The sequence below is a fragment of the Centruroides sculpturatus genome, unplaced genomic scaffold (assembly GCF_000671375.1).
Source record: "Centruroides sculpturatus isolate CEXI.00-Female unplaced genomic scaffold, Cexi_2.0 scaffold1137, whole genome shotgun sequence".
In the NCBI taxonomy this organism is placed as follows: domain Eukaryota; kingdom Metazoa; phylum Arthropoda; class Arachnida; order Scorpiones; family Buthidae; genus Centruroides; species Centruroides sculpturatus.
The window spans coordinates 237502-252570 of NW_019385291.1; the positions used below are offsets into that span (position 1 = coordinate 237502).

Here is a 15069-nt window from a genome sequence, read left to right on the forward strand (position 1 = left end):
TATCTGATTTTTTTGGTTACATGTTTTAAAATATTTACATAAACATCTCTCAAAACCCGATTCATTAGTATAAAGCCATACCAATCTTATGTGTGGCTTTATTTTAAGATATTTTTATAAAATAAAAATGATATTAATATTCTATATCATAAATATTTATTGTGTAAAACAAAATATTTTTTCGAATTATGATATAATATTCTTTTAATTGTTAATATATATCATTAAAATTTTTATAATAATATAAATACAAACTAGGAAGTATTGTAGGAAATTTTACATTGTAGTTAAAGCATATTAAAATAATACAATGTTTCTGATACTAGTGTGGAAAAAGTAAATAATTCACATACAGAAAAGTTTTATCTAGGAGGAAATAATGGAATTTAGTCTCATGCTATGTTCTAAATAATTCATTGTGCTCGTATTGAAATTTATAATGTGATAAATTTCAATACGAGCACAATGAATTGTTTAGAACATAGCATGAGACTAAATTCCATTCTCATGTATTTATAAGTATCAGATAACTGAAAACTTCATGCAGTTTTTGAGGGTGTAAAATTAAACTATATATAAAAGTTATAAAGATATTTTATTCAGGAAAGTATGCACCAACACAATAATTATTTCCTAACAAGATGCAGCTTTTCCAAAATATCTAACTAACCCTCAGAAACTGTGTAGACATTTTTGTTACCTGATATAATCTTTGTTAATATTAGTTTTTAATGTTACAGTATATCAGAATTAGAAAATCAAATTTTCTTTTTTATATAAATGTTGTTGTTGCAACATTAGATAAAAAATATTCTGTATTTCAAAAAACTGGATACTTAATTATATAACACTCACCAAATAAACCATTCCCAGTTCATAACCAAACAGAAAAATTCTTTCTACGAACATTTTCATCTATATGTAATAGACATCCTCAGGTATTGACGATATGGAACTAACGGCTAGTAGAATAGAATGTTTTTGAAAGTTACGTTTAACTACGTAATTCGAATACGTTGCATTAAAATTGAAAATATGTAAAATATTTAAAACATATCCGAATAAATAATTGGTTTCACATAGATCACGATGTAAATATCCTCCGTAATTTAAAATATCTTTGATGCTCATTTCAATCATTGGGATCTAATTCAAATATGGCGCGCCATGCTGCGGAAAGCATATCGGTTTCTTTGAAATTAATACCGACCCCTTTTTTAATTGCCTTATATGTCTCCGGCATTTGAGGTACTTGAGTTGTGCCTTATCCCATGTGCAAAATATTCCCATTTGATGTATATTTGTGACCATATTACGAAACTTTCTTTTCTTTAACTTGTTAGAAGTAAGCATAAGATTGCTTGAGAGAACGAATTACACAGGAACACACAACAAAGATAGATATACAGAGTATATTATTAATTATGGAGGAAATGCATTTTGGACTATGTCTTTCATCAGACCTCTTTATTTTACATCAATCCAAAAACATTACAAGTTATAGTCTGAAAATTTAAGTTATAGTAATAAATATACATAAAGTTATAATGAACATAATATTACTTGGATGGCAGAAGTTTGGTGTGTGTTATGGTTATAGTAGTGGCAACTGGATTCTGATATATTGTAAAATATCTGAGTAAAGTGTAAATGAAGTAAACAGTAAAGAGTTTTAAATAAAAATATAAAATGTCATGTATATCAACAAAATTAACTTACTAGTGATATAACAACACAAAAAGAAGAAATAGTCCGTACATACCATATTTTAAAATTAAACTTTTATCCTAACAAAATAATTAACAGATGGTTAAATAAAACCACAAATCAACAAACAATAACACAAACCCAGTTAATAGACAAAAAATTAAATTATATTCCCAATTTATTTGAGAAAATACAAAAATTAATGACACCATATAACATCATTTTGGTTCAATATTAAACAATGAAATTGAAAAATTAAAAACTAAAGAAACATCAGTGAAAAAAATTGATATAATGCTAAACAATAACATAGTTTATACTTTCACATTCAATTGCCAAGTGAATTACCATTACATGGGTGAAACCAGCAGAACATTAAAAATCAGAATCAAAAAAAGTATTTAAGAGCCATTAAGTACAATTATTCCAACTCTGCAGTCTCAACATATTATAATCATGCAGGTTGAAAGGTCTCACTAGATAATTTCAGAATTCTTAAAAAGGAAATAAATTATTAAAGGAAATTTTTTGAACATCTAGAAATTATGAAAAGTACAGAAGACAGAATGAATTTGAATATTGGCACTGCCATTGGTGAGATCTGGTAACCACTGTTATGGCTCTGAGAAGAGTCCATTTAAGATACTCCCCTTCTCTCCCCTGTCTTTCTGTATTACACTGTAATGTGCATCTAAAGTTTAGATCAGTGTTTCTCAACATGGGCGATATCACCCCCATGTGGGTGTTTTTTTCATGTTGAGGGGGCGATTAGTAACAATTTATATTTTGGGGGGCCGAAAAACAATTTTCTGGACGATATAGTAAAACATTATAGTAAGAATAATTGGATATTTTATTCATTATATCGTACAATAATTAAACAAATAACATTATACTAGTCATTAGTCTATTCAATGTAGTACGAATTTGGCGTTAGCCTTGGCCCTCAGCATCGGAATTTTGAAGTGAAGGGGGCGATACTACGTTGTAGAGGGTGATGATTCATTAGAGGTTGAGAAACACTGGTTTAGATGATAGTCAACACTTTTAACATTTTAATAAATTTTATTCCTATTTGGAATATACAAGGTTTGTTTCACCAACATTATTTTTTACAGTTTTAATAGTATTTTATTACCTTTTATAATGCAAAGGTATTCCTTTTATGAATATTTTTATTTAAAACTGTACTGTTTACTTAATATACAGTTTACTTAGGTGTTTTATAGTATATTAAAATCCAGTTGCCACACTAACCTTAACACACACACACACACACACACACACACACACACACACACACACACACACACAACTTCTGACATCCAGGTAATATTGTGTTCATTATAACTTTATGTATATTTATAACTCTAACTTAAATTCTGTAATGTTTTTATAATCAGAGTGATGTAAAATAAAGAGGACCGATGAGGAACATATAGTCTGAAATGCATATCTTTCATAATTAATAAAGCCTTACATCTATCTACATTGTGTGTTCCTGTGTGATTCATTCTCTCAAACAATCTTATGCTTACTCTTAACTAAAATTAAGAACAAAGGCAATCAAGTACAAATTAATTCAACTTGTTTCAAAATTAAGAAGCATTGTTTGTATTAGAAATCAATAATAGCATATATAATAAAATAATATTTTTTGATATGAATGGTTTATTCTGATTACTTTCTGAATGAAAATGAATTGATTTAATCTTTCATCACACTACTTTGTACATTAACCTTTGGTGTATGATTACTAATTTTAAAGAATTGATATGATTCATGTGGGATCATTGAAACAACATAAATAAAACTTGAAAAATTAAGATGATAAACATAAGCATTCAAACATCAAGAGGTGGCAGCCTAACCACCTACCTCTAGTTAAATTACTTTATATCTAGCATTTAAAATTTATTTTTATAACCCAATAATACTGCAAATTTGTTACACATACTATTCTCACAATGCTTATTAAGAGCAGCTCTGTTTTTGGGCATTATTTAGTATTGATCAGAATACCTGAAAGTACTTGTAATCACATATACAATTATTACGTACAACTAATAATTTGCATATTAATGTTAAACAAATCTTATACAATGAATTTTCAAAGTGATAAAAAAAATATTTAATTTGGAATTAAACATTTTAGCATAATAATAAATTAGAACTAGATTTAAGAAATTCATTATCTTGAAATTATTTTCATTTCATCTTTATTTTATTTTTAGATGTCATGTTTACAATAAAAGTTATTATTATTATGTATAATCCAGTTGTTTTCAAACTGTGGTATGCATTCTCTAGCATTTTCACTGGCAGGTGAAAAGGCTTCTTCTAAACTTCCTCTAAACCTTTCATAAAAGTAAAGTTGAGAGGAAGCAAGAATTTTTTAAAAAAGGGTAACATCTCTCTTTAAAAAGTTTGGAAATCACTGATGTAATCTAAATTGCAACAAACCTTAAAAAAAATAACTTGACAAGATCTATTTTAGATTTCAGAACAATACTTTCACTTACTTTATACACTTTTGGTGATGTAGTCTTAATATTACTTAATTCAGTGAAATACTTGTCTTCTTCTAACATTTTTTTAAAATCACTACAAAAAATAGTAATGAATTATTTCCTAATAATTTAAAAATAAAAAGTTTTTATTATTTAATTATTAAATAATATACAGAAAAAGATATGGTATTAAGATCACATCAATTTCTTAGCACAGAAGAGAAATCACTTATTAAAAAATTAGAGTGACTTATTAAAAATGACTTGTTAATAAACTATCATCATCATCATAATGTTTTACTGATGGAGAAATATAATTGACAGTCTTGGATTTCAGAAAGTGCAATGTTGGATAATGTATTTAAAACAGAGAGATTAAGTCCAAAAAAAATGTTTCTAGTATTTTTAAATTTTTCTAAAGAAAGATATTTTATGAAAATTAAATTTAGAAAATAAAATGTGAAATGCTTTTTTTTCAGTAACAAAGTGCAGTTGTAAAAATTAAATACTGAAAACTGGAAAAACAACAGATGACAACAATCAGTATTAGATTAAATCAAATCCAATTGCTCTCTTGTAGAGATAAGCTGTAAATTTTTATACTCTAAAGATATAATGAAATATATATATTTCATTATACATATATATATCCATTGATGATGTAGTCTTAATATATATATATATATCTTTTAAAAAATAATTACTATACTTAATAAAATCAAATCAAAAAAATAAAAAATGGAAAAGACAGTAATAAGAAAGATAAATGGAGTATAAGGTGTAAACTATATATCCAGAATGACTTCCTCCATTTTGTTTTTTTTTAAATTGAACTTGCAGTTTTTCTATTATACAAGTTGATATTTAATTCTGAATGTTTTTCTTTAAATTGTTCAACTTTTAGGAATGAAAGGCCTAACAGAAGACAAACATAGGAAACTCATTGGAAATTTTATTATTAGAAATTTGATGAAGGGTAAACTTTTCACTGTAGAACATTCTAAATGTTTGGGCATTTTAAAAAGCATTATATATGATATAATTAAGNACTAAGGTGACCAGCTCACTTTATATGGCCAGAAATTGTATATTCAAAAAGGTGACCACTTAAGTAAGGTTTAACTACATTCAAAACATACACAGATAATGTTAATTTTAGAATTAAATAATAATTATTAAATTTAAAGTAAATGCCATTTCTAAATATAAATTTTAATTTAACTAGACACAGTAAACAAATACATGCATTTTATTTACAGTACAAAATATATTGGAGAATAATATAAATATTCTAAATATGTCATACATATTTATAAATATTCCAAAGATATAATTTTTCATTTATTATTATAAATGTCATTTCCAGATTAGTAGTGAAATAGGAAATACATCATATTGCAAATAATAAAATATAGTTTATAAAGATCAAATTTATTACTGATGATAAATGCAGTTTTATAATGAAACTGCTGTATTTAGTCTGTGTCGAGTATGATTAAAAATGATTCTTATTAGATTTTTAAATAAAATAACGATTTTAAATTATAGATTATATAACAAAGTATATTAAATCAAATTAAATGATATGTTTTTAATTTTTAAGAAATTACAGAACAGTATTATATTCATTATTACACTAGTTCAGACCCAGTTCATAATTTTTAATTGTTTATTATTATATAAAAAAATGTGTTTTAGAAAATTTGGGTGCATTTTCTAAAAATTGTGATAGCTATTTCTCAGAAAAAGAACTTATAAATGAAACTCCGTAATGAATTTAAACATATAAATAAAATATTTCTTCATTGAAAGTAATAGGAAGGTTTGGGCCAATGCAAAAGGATATTTAAATGTGAATGCATAAAAGTGCTCCACTGTATTATATACAATATGTAATAAAACATCATGGTTTTTTACATCCATTTTACATTTTTAAAGCAGAATGTAAAAAAAAGTCAAACAGAACTCATCTGTTAATCTTTCAATCACCATAACAGTTTATACATAACAGTTTACATAACAAATTAATAGGACTTATCACACTGGTGTATAAGATTACAGCAACACAGTCACACAGATTAAAATTGTTCTATTTACAATTACCTGTCTGTTATATGTTATATGTTAACAGTTATTGTAATACAATTACAGTAACTGTTATGGTGATTGAAAGATAATTTGTTTAAATTAAAGACATTGATGCATATTAATTAAAGAACTCATCTGTATTGACAACAACAGTTTTTAATATTTTAAAATGTATTTTGTAAAAGATACTGTGTTTTGTTTAATAGGCTAGAATAAAGATAAAAGATACAATACCACTAATATCCATTAATAAACTACTTAACTAAATAAAAACAAAAAAATATATAACTTTTGTATAGTTTTCAATTGCAAATTTCAGAGATAGTGTTGAACAATATTGTATATATTATTTTTTCAATTGAGAAGAAGTACATAACATTAAAGCAGATGCATTTATTTTAAAAAGAATTACAAATTGTGTTTTTGCAGGAGTGCACTTGATCAAGTTTATATTTATTTACTCACTTTTATGCTTATTCTACTTTATAGGTAAAATTTGTTATAGAATATACATTAATATATACTATTTAAGCAATTTAAAAAGATTGAAATTGCTGATCAGCACCACTCCATTCGCTGAATAATCCTAATATACATTTATTAGGGATATATATATTGTAAATGAATATATATGAATGTGACAACTAGGTCATTTTCCAACATAATTCCTACCACGTTCAATGCAGGTTTACTACCGTTTCACTAAGGAGAAAAGAAAACTTTTGGCTGGTTGTGCACCCATCTATATACCACCTGTTTGATCTCCTCATCCAAGTTGAATCATTTTCCAACTAGCACCCCTTGAGGGGTCCAAACACATGGTAATTAGTAGAGGCATGGTCTGGTGAATAAGCAGAATGTGGAAGACACTCAAAATGCAATCCTGTAATCTTCTCTACTGTTGTGTAGGCAGTGTTAAGTTGTGCACTGTCCTGCTGTAGTAACATATCTGAACTGAGTAAGTTATGTTTAGTTCTGACTGTAGATTTCAAATGATCTCAAGGAGATTACAATTTTGTTTGTTGGTGACAGTAGTCTCTCTGGGAAAATGTTGCTCCAAGATTAGGACTTTTGTGGTCCCAAAAGAATATGATCATCAATTTCCTGACCAACAGTGTGACATGGAACTTCCTTGGTGTTGTTGAAAAGGATGTTGCTTACTCCTTGCTTGCTCATTTTATCTGAAGTTGGAAATAATGGATCCAACATTTGTCACTAGTGACTGTCCATTAGAGAAATCCTATCACCTTTAATTTAGAAATTTTGAAGATGCAAATTATAGATGTTCACTCAACAGAGAGAGACTTTCAGCTCAGGAGTAAGTTATCTCAGTACCTACTTTGTAGAGACTTTTGGTACTTCATCACATTATGAATGGTGTGTTGAGCCTTAACTTATTATCACTTCTATGGCTACTTCATTGATAGATAGCACTAGGGACTGGTATATATGTTGTTTAGTATACTCTCCATCAACACCAAAATAATAATAATTAATAAATTCATTTGTAGAATGTCATCAGATAGTAATTAAATTTNTTATATACAATATGTAATAAAACATCATGGTTTTTTACATCCATTTTACATTTTTAAAGCAGAATGTAAAAAAAAGTCAAACAGAACTCATCTGTTAATCTTTCAATCACCATAACAGTTTATACATAACAGTTTACATAACAAATTAATAGGACTTATCACACTGGTGTATAAGATTACAGCAACACAGTCACACAGATTAAAATTGTTCTATTTACAATTACCTGTCTGTTATATGTTATATGTTAACAGTTATTGTAATACAATTACAGTAACTGTTATGGTGATTGAAAGATAATTTGTTTAAATTAAAGACATTGATGCATATTAATTAAAGAACTCATCTGTATTGACAACAACAGTTTTTAATATTTTAAAATGTATTTTGTAAAAGATACTGTGTTTTGTTTAATAGGCTAGAATAAAGATAAAAGATACAATACCACTAATATCCATTAATAAACTACTTAACTGAATAAAAACAAAAAAATATATAACTTTTGTATAGTTTTCAATTGCAAATTTCAGAGATAGTGTTGAACAATATTGTATATATTATTTTTTCAATTGAGAAGAAGTACATAACATTAAAGCAGATGCATTTATTTTAAAAAGAATTACAAATTGTGTTTTTGCAGGAGTGCACTTGATCAAGTTTATATTTATTTACTCACTTTTATGCTTATTCTACTTTATAGGTAAAATTTGTTATAGAATATACATTAATATATACTATTTAAGCAATTTAAAAAGATTGAAATTGCTGATCAGCACCACTCCATTCGCTGAATAATCCTAATATACATTTATTAGGGATATATATATTGTAAATGAATATATATGAATGTGACAACTAGGTCATTTTCCAACATAATTCCTACCACGTTCAATGCAGGTTTACTACCGTTTCACTAAGGAGAAAAGAAAACTTTTGGCTGGTTGTGCACCCATCTATATACCACCTGTTTGATCTCCTCATCCAAGTTGAATCATTTTCCAACTAGCACCCCTTGAGGGGTCCAAACACATGGTAATTAGTAGAGGCATGGTCTGGTGAATAAGCAGAATGTGGAAGACACTCAAAATGCAATCCTGTAATCTTCTCTACTGTTGTGTAGGCAGTGTTAAGTTGTGCACTGTCCTGCTGTAGTAACATATCTGAACTGAGTAAGTTATGTTTAGTTCTGACTGTAGATTTCAAATGATCTCAAGGAGATTACAATTTTGTTTGTTGGTGACAGTAGTCTCTCTGGGAAAATGTTGCTCCAAGATTAGGACTTTTGTGGTCCCAAAAGAATATGATCATCAATTTCCTGACCAACAGTGTGACATGGAACTTCCTTGGTGTTGTTGAAAAGGATGTTGCTTACTCCTTGCTTGCTCATTTTATCTGAAGTTGGAAATAATGGATCCAACATTTGTCACTAGTGACTGTCCATTAGAGAAATCCTATCACCTTTAATTTAGAAATTTTGAAGATGCAAATTATAGATGTTCACTCAACAGAGAGACTTTCAGCTCAGGAGTAAGTTATCTCAGTACCTACTTTGTAGAGACTTTTGGTACTTCATCACATTATGAATGGTGTGTTGTGCTGAGCCTTAACTTATTATCACTTCTATGGCTACTTCATTGATAGATAGCACTAGGGACTGGTATATATGTTGTTTAGTATACTCTCCATCAACACCAAAATAATAATAATTAATAAATTCATTTGTAGAATGTCATCAGATGGTAATTAAATTTTAAATAATTTTATTGTTAATGAAAATTTATTGCTAAATGTTATATTTATTATTGAAATTAAAATACTTCTATTTCAGTATATGAGTGAGAAAATTGGAGGAGCAGAAGGCACAAAATTTACTGATGAATATATGGAAATGGAAAGGGTATACATAAAATTTCAGCTATATTTTTTTTATTAATATTTACTTCAAAATATTAAATCTTTTTAATATGAAATTATTTGCTTAATAGAAAACAGATCTTACAAATGAATTGGTCGAAGAATTAATTGTGAAAACAAAAGAATATCTTCAACCCAACCCAAGTAATTATTTATACATTTAATTAAATTTTAAGAAATTTTAAAATTTCATATGAATGTATTTTGTATACCTCTGAAAAATTATCTAAATCTATTATGTGTGTATAAAAAAAATGAGTAGGTGACACAAAAACGATGACACTAATCTCAGCACCATTTATTGTTCATTATTAACTAATTTTCTAAAATTAACTTTAAATTTAAGGAAAGATATTATTTTTCTTGCTCATGTTTAAAATCAAAAAGTTGTAATTACAGTATTAAAAGGATTTCTACCTCCATTCAAATTCATTAGCCAGTATTTTCCAATTTAACTGCAGATTTCTGCTGCAAAGTCTATTTCCTGTATAACCTTTATATCATGCCAAATGATAAAATGATTTTTTCAAAGTTCAAATTAAACACTCCTACTTAACTAATGAAAAAGGGACCATTTTTGTATCAATCGGCACTAGAAGTAAATATTTCATATTAATCAAACCATTTGTTGGCTTCTCTAACAGTTTTCTAATTATAATTGTTCACTAATTTTACAATTGAATTTATAATTAATTACACTTAGAAATTATATATATATAATTATAATAAAACATTAAATGCAGACAGATTAAATAACATCATTATACAGATTATATTATAGACCAGTGGTGCCCAAACTTTTTGATTGCAGGTTACAGTGTGCATAAGTCATAAGTAGACTTATGGTATAGATAGACAGGCCACAAATATTTCATATATTCTAAATATATGCATAGNGTAATTAAATTTTAAATAATTTTATTGTTAATGAAAATTTATTGCTAAATGTTATATTTATTATTGAAATTAAAATACTTCTATTTCAGTATATGAGTGAGAAAATTGGAGGAGCAGAAGGCACAAAATTTACTGATGAATATATGGAAATGGAAAGGGTATACATAAAATTTCAGCTATATTTTTTTATTAATATTCACTTCAAAATATTAAATCTTTTTAATATGAAATTATTTGCTTAATAGAAAACAGATCTTACAAATGAATTGGTCGAAGAATTAATTGTGAAAACAAAAGAATATCTTCAACCCAACCCAAGTAATTATTTATACATTTAATTAAATTTTAAGAAATTTTAAAATTTCATATGAATGTATTTTGTATACCTCTGAAAAATTATCTAAATCTATTATGTGTGTATAAAAAAAATGAGTAGGTGACACAAAAACGATGACACTAATCTCAGCACCATTTATTGTTCATTATTAACTAATTTTCTAAAATTAACTTTAAATTTAAGGAAAGATATTATTTTTCTTGCTCATGTTTAAAATCAAAAAGTTGTAATTACAGTATTAAAAGGATTTCTACCTCCATTCAAATTCATTAGCCAGTATTTTCCAATTTAACTGCAGATTTCTGCTGCAAAGTCTATTTCCTGTATAACCTTTATATCATGCCAAATGATAAAATGATTTTTTCAAAGTTCAAATTAAACACTCCTACTTAACTAATGAAAAAGGGACCATTTTTGTATCAATCGGCACTAGAAGTAAATATTTCATATTAATCAAACCATTTGTTGGCTTCTCTAACAGTTTTCTAATTATAATTGTTCACTAATTTTACAATAGAATTTATAATTAATTACACTTAGAAATTATATATATAAAATTATAATAAAACATTAAATGCAGACAGATTAAATAACATCATTATACAGATTATATTATAGACCAGTGGTGCCCAAACTTTTTGATTGCAGGTTACAGTGTGCATAAGTCATAAGTAGACTTATGGTAGAGATACACAGGCCACAAATATTTCATATATTCTAAATATATGCATAGTAGGCCTATTTCTATCATTTATAAGTGATATGTCAAATATGTTTGCAGCAGGATTTGACTCAAGAGCTATAGTTTGGGCACCACTGTTATATAAAGCAGCATTCCATTCTATAGATCACAGGGTTAGATCACAGGGTTAAATGACAGACATTAAATTGTAGTTTGGCTTGCCAGATGGCTGAAGTAGTTAAGGCATTAGCCTACTACTCTGGGAACCCTGTATTGAAACTGGGTGGGGCAAAACTCAAGAAACTGTTTGCATGGTCTGTCCCTCACCACCCAGTTGCCCCATTGTAGGCCTGGTCGACTCCATGATTGGTTTGAAGAAAAGATCTCTTACTTGACCACAGGGTGGAGAGTCCAAACTGGAAAAAAGAATTTATAGTTTGATCTTCATATTTCAACATGATGTGGTTGTGGTTTATTTTTGGTACTATTCTAAACTTTGTTAATTTTTTTGATCTATGTTCAATAACATAGACCAAAAAAACACTACAAAAACACTACACTACAAAACAACTTGAAATTATAACACTACAAAACAAACACTTTCACATATGTATTTATGAAAACAGAACACCTGGAGAAACTTCTTATTAGAAAAAACTTGTTTAAAATCAATNGGCTTGCCAGATGGCTGAAGTAGTTAAGGCATTAGCCTACTACTCTGGGAACCCTGTATTGAAACTGGGTGGGGCAAAACTCAAGAAACTGTTTGTGTGGTCCATCCCTCACCACCCAGTTGCCCCATTGTAGGCCTGGTCGACTCCATGACTGGTTTGAAGAAAAGATCTCTTACTGACCACAGGGTGGAGAGTCCAAACTGGAAAAAAGAATTTATAGTTTGATCTTCATATTTCAACATGATGGCATGGTATGATGTGGTTGTGGTTTATTTTTGGTACCATTCTAAACTTTGTTAATTTTTTTGGCCTATGTTCAATAATTGAAATTATAACACTACAAAACAAACACTTTCACATGTGTATTTATGAAAACAGAACACCTGGAGAAACTTCTTATTAGAAAAAACTTGTTTAAAATCAATGGGCACATATGTTAGATATTTATAAAATGAAGAAAATTTAATACATGATTGTTGTAGAATATAAATTTCATTGATCATAAAAACAATTATTTTTATGCTGATTCAAAACATCAAATTTCATTCTATTTTCTTACTGTTTAGTATTAATTTTCAATAAATGAAATTAGAGGGAGAAAAAGATAATAATAGTAAAACTACCTGTAATCTTAAGTCCAGCAGATACAATCTCTGTCATGTCAAATTACTTTAATAAGACTTTTATTGTTTGAGATACAACTGTCTGGTAAGAAAACAATTCTGTTTTTTTCACTTCTAAAGTTGTCAGTAAATATAAATAATAATAATAATAAATAATAATGAAATCAAGCTCAATGTATTCATTTTAAATGAATAAAATAAGCTTGGTTTTATTTTTTAGTAATAATTTATCAATATTTCACATAAATATAACAAATCCAAGCTGCAACCTAAATTTACACATTTAACAAAATCAAATCAAACTGCCATATTATTTATGAGCTATAAATTATAGCCTTAAAAATGTTCTATAAAAATAACCTAACAGCTTGATTTGGTTTGCTTAACATGGGTATAATTACAGAAAGAAAATATACAGTACACTATTTTTATAAAATGCAATAATTGCATTGTTTTTTTTTTGTTAGTAACATAATTGTTATAATTTTATTATTGTCTTAATTATTTTACTGGGATTTGCAATATAAGCAATTCTCTTACTTTTTTTTTGACTCGTAAACCAAAAAATTTGGTGCCATATTTTATGTTAACGGTTCCCAAAGTGTGTGCCGCAGTGCCACAAAACGTTATAAAATTTTTATAATGTTAAAACTTAATGTACTTTTTAGAATTTTGTATAATATACTTGTTAGAATTTGACATAGGGCACCTTGGAAAAATCTGCATTTATCAAGGGTGCCTAGAATCAAAAAAGTTTGGGAACCACTGTTCTATGCCAAATTTCAATTGTTTAGAATCTCAGTGAATAAATTAACAGCACAAGTATTTGTAACATTATTTATTCACATTGTAGTTATAAATGCATTTCAAATCATTATATTTAGTGATTTCTCTTCAGTATAACATCTAAAAGAAAAGAATTGATACAATACTTTTTTAAAAAGGTATAGTAAAAATACAGTTTGGTTTGTTACAGGGTAAAACATGATGCTTACAAGTATTTATGTAGCTAGCAGATGTGGCTATCCAGTGATATCAGAATGCCTTGACAATTAAACACTGGTAAAACATGGGTGATACTATTTTAGATAAATCATAGCACCACCCATGTTTTACCAGTGTTTAATCATCAAGGCATTCGGATATCACTGGATAGCCACATCTGCTAGCTACATAAATACTTGTAAGCATCATGTTTTACCCTGTAACACACCAAATTGTATTTTTACTATACCTTTTTAAAAAGGTATTGTATCAATTCTTTTTTTTTAGATGTTATACTGAAGAGAAATCACTAAATATAATGATTTGAAATGCATTTATAACTACAATGTGAATAAATAATGTTACAAATACTTGTGTTGTTAATTCATCCACTGTGATTCTAAACAATTGAAATTTGGCATAGAATATTGCGCCAAATGTTTTGGTTTACAAATCAAGAAAGAAGTAAGAGACTTTATTATTTTCATTTATGAAAAATATGGATAAATGTTGAATTTTTTCAGAAAATAATAATTTTATTCTTTTATCAAAAAATTGAATTTTTAGTTTCTTTTGAATATTGTTTATTATGAGAATTAGCACTGTAAAATAATTTATTTTATTGGTTTTACCTTTTTATTATACTAAATATAAAATTTTTTAAATTTCTCTTTTGTAATTGTTCTTAAAAATTTATTTCCTAGCATCCCGAGCAAAATTAACTGTTAGCTCTAAACTTAGAGGTGGAGCTAAAGTTCATGCTTATCCCCAACCTGAAGGAATCCTTGGTGAAACAATGATTAAATTTGGAAAAGATTTAGGAGAAGAGTCTGCATTTTGTAAGTTTACAATATTGCATAATCTAAGAAATATTTGTGTGTAAAATGTCATTTTAAATAGGGTATATGAAACAATTCAATAATTATATTCACTTATTTTGATGCTGAAAATCTGTTTAAGCTTGCATTCATAATTCTTTAAAGAAGAGGACCAAATTGTTGAACCAAATTGACAACCCATTTATTCACAAATGCTTAAAGATCAGGGTCCTGTGTATGAAATGTATGTTCAAAACTTATCAGCTTATGTAATAGTGTGTACATTTAGTGTCATACAT

The 15069-nt window shown here is 27.3% G+C and overlaps 1 protein-coding gene across 15 annotated transcripts in view; it reads left to right on the top strand.

Annotated features, from left to right (window-relative positions):
• The window catches only part of LOC111637249 (endophilin-A-like), a 124135-nt gene that overhangs the window by 89496 nt on the left and 19570 nt on the right, over positions 1 to 15069 (top strand). For 13 of the 15 annotated variants that reach the window (XR_002758654.1, XR_002758656.1, XR_002758653.1 and 10 more), the window contains exons 3-5: positions 9670 to 9738; positions 9827 to 9899; positions 14657 to 14791. Coding sequence is in view for 1 of the 15 variants with exons in the window: in XM_023382692.1 (XP_023238460.1) it covers positions 9670 to 9738; positions 9827 to 9899; positions 14657 to 14791 (277 nt within the window). In the remaining 14 variants the exon portion in view is untranslated. Of the gene's footprint in view, positions 1 to 9669; positions 9739 to 9826; positions 9900 to 10740; positions 10811 to 10897; positions 10971 to 14656; positions 14792 to 15069 lie in introns of those variants that run through there. The other 2 variants (XR_002758658.1, XR_002758661.1) reach the window with 2 other exon arrangements.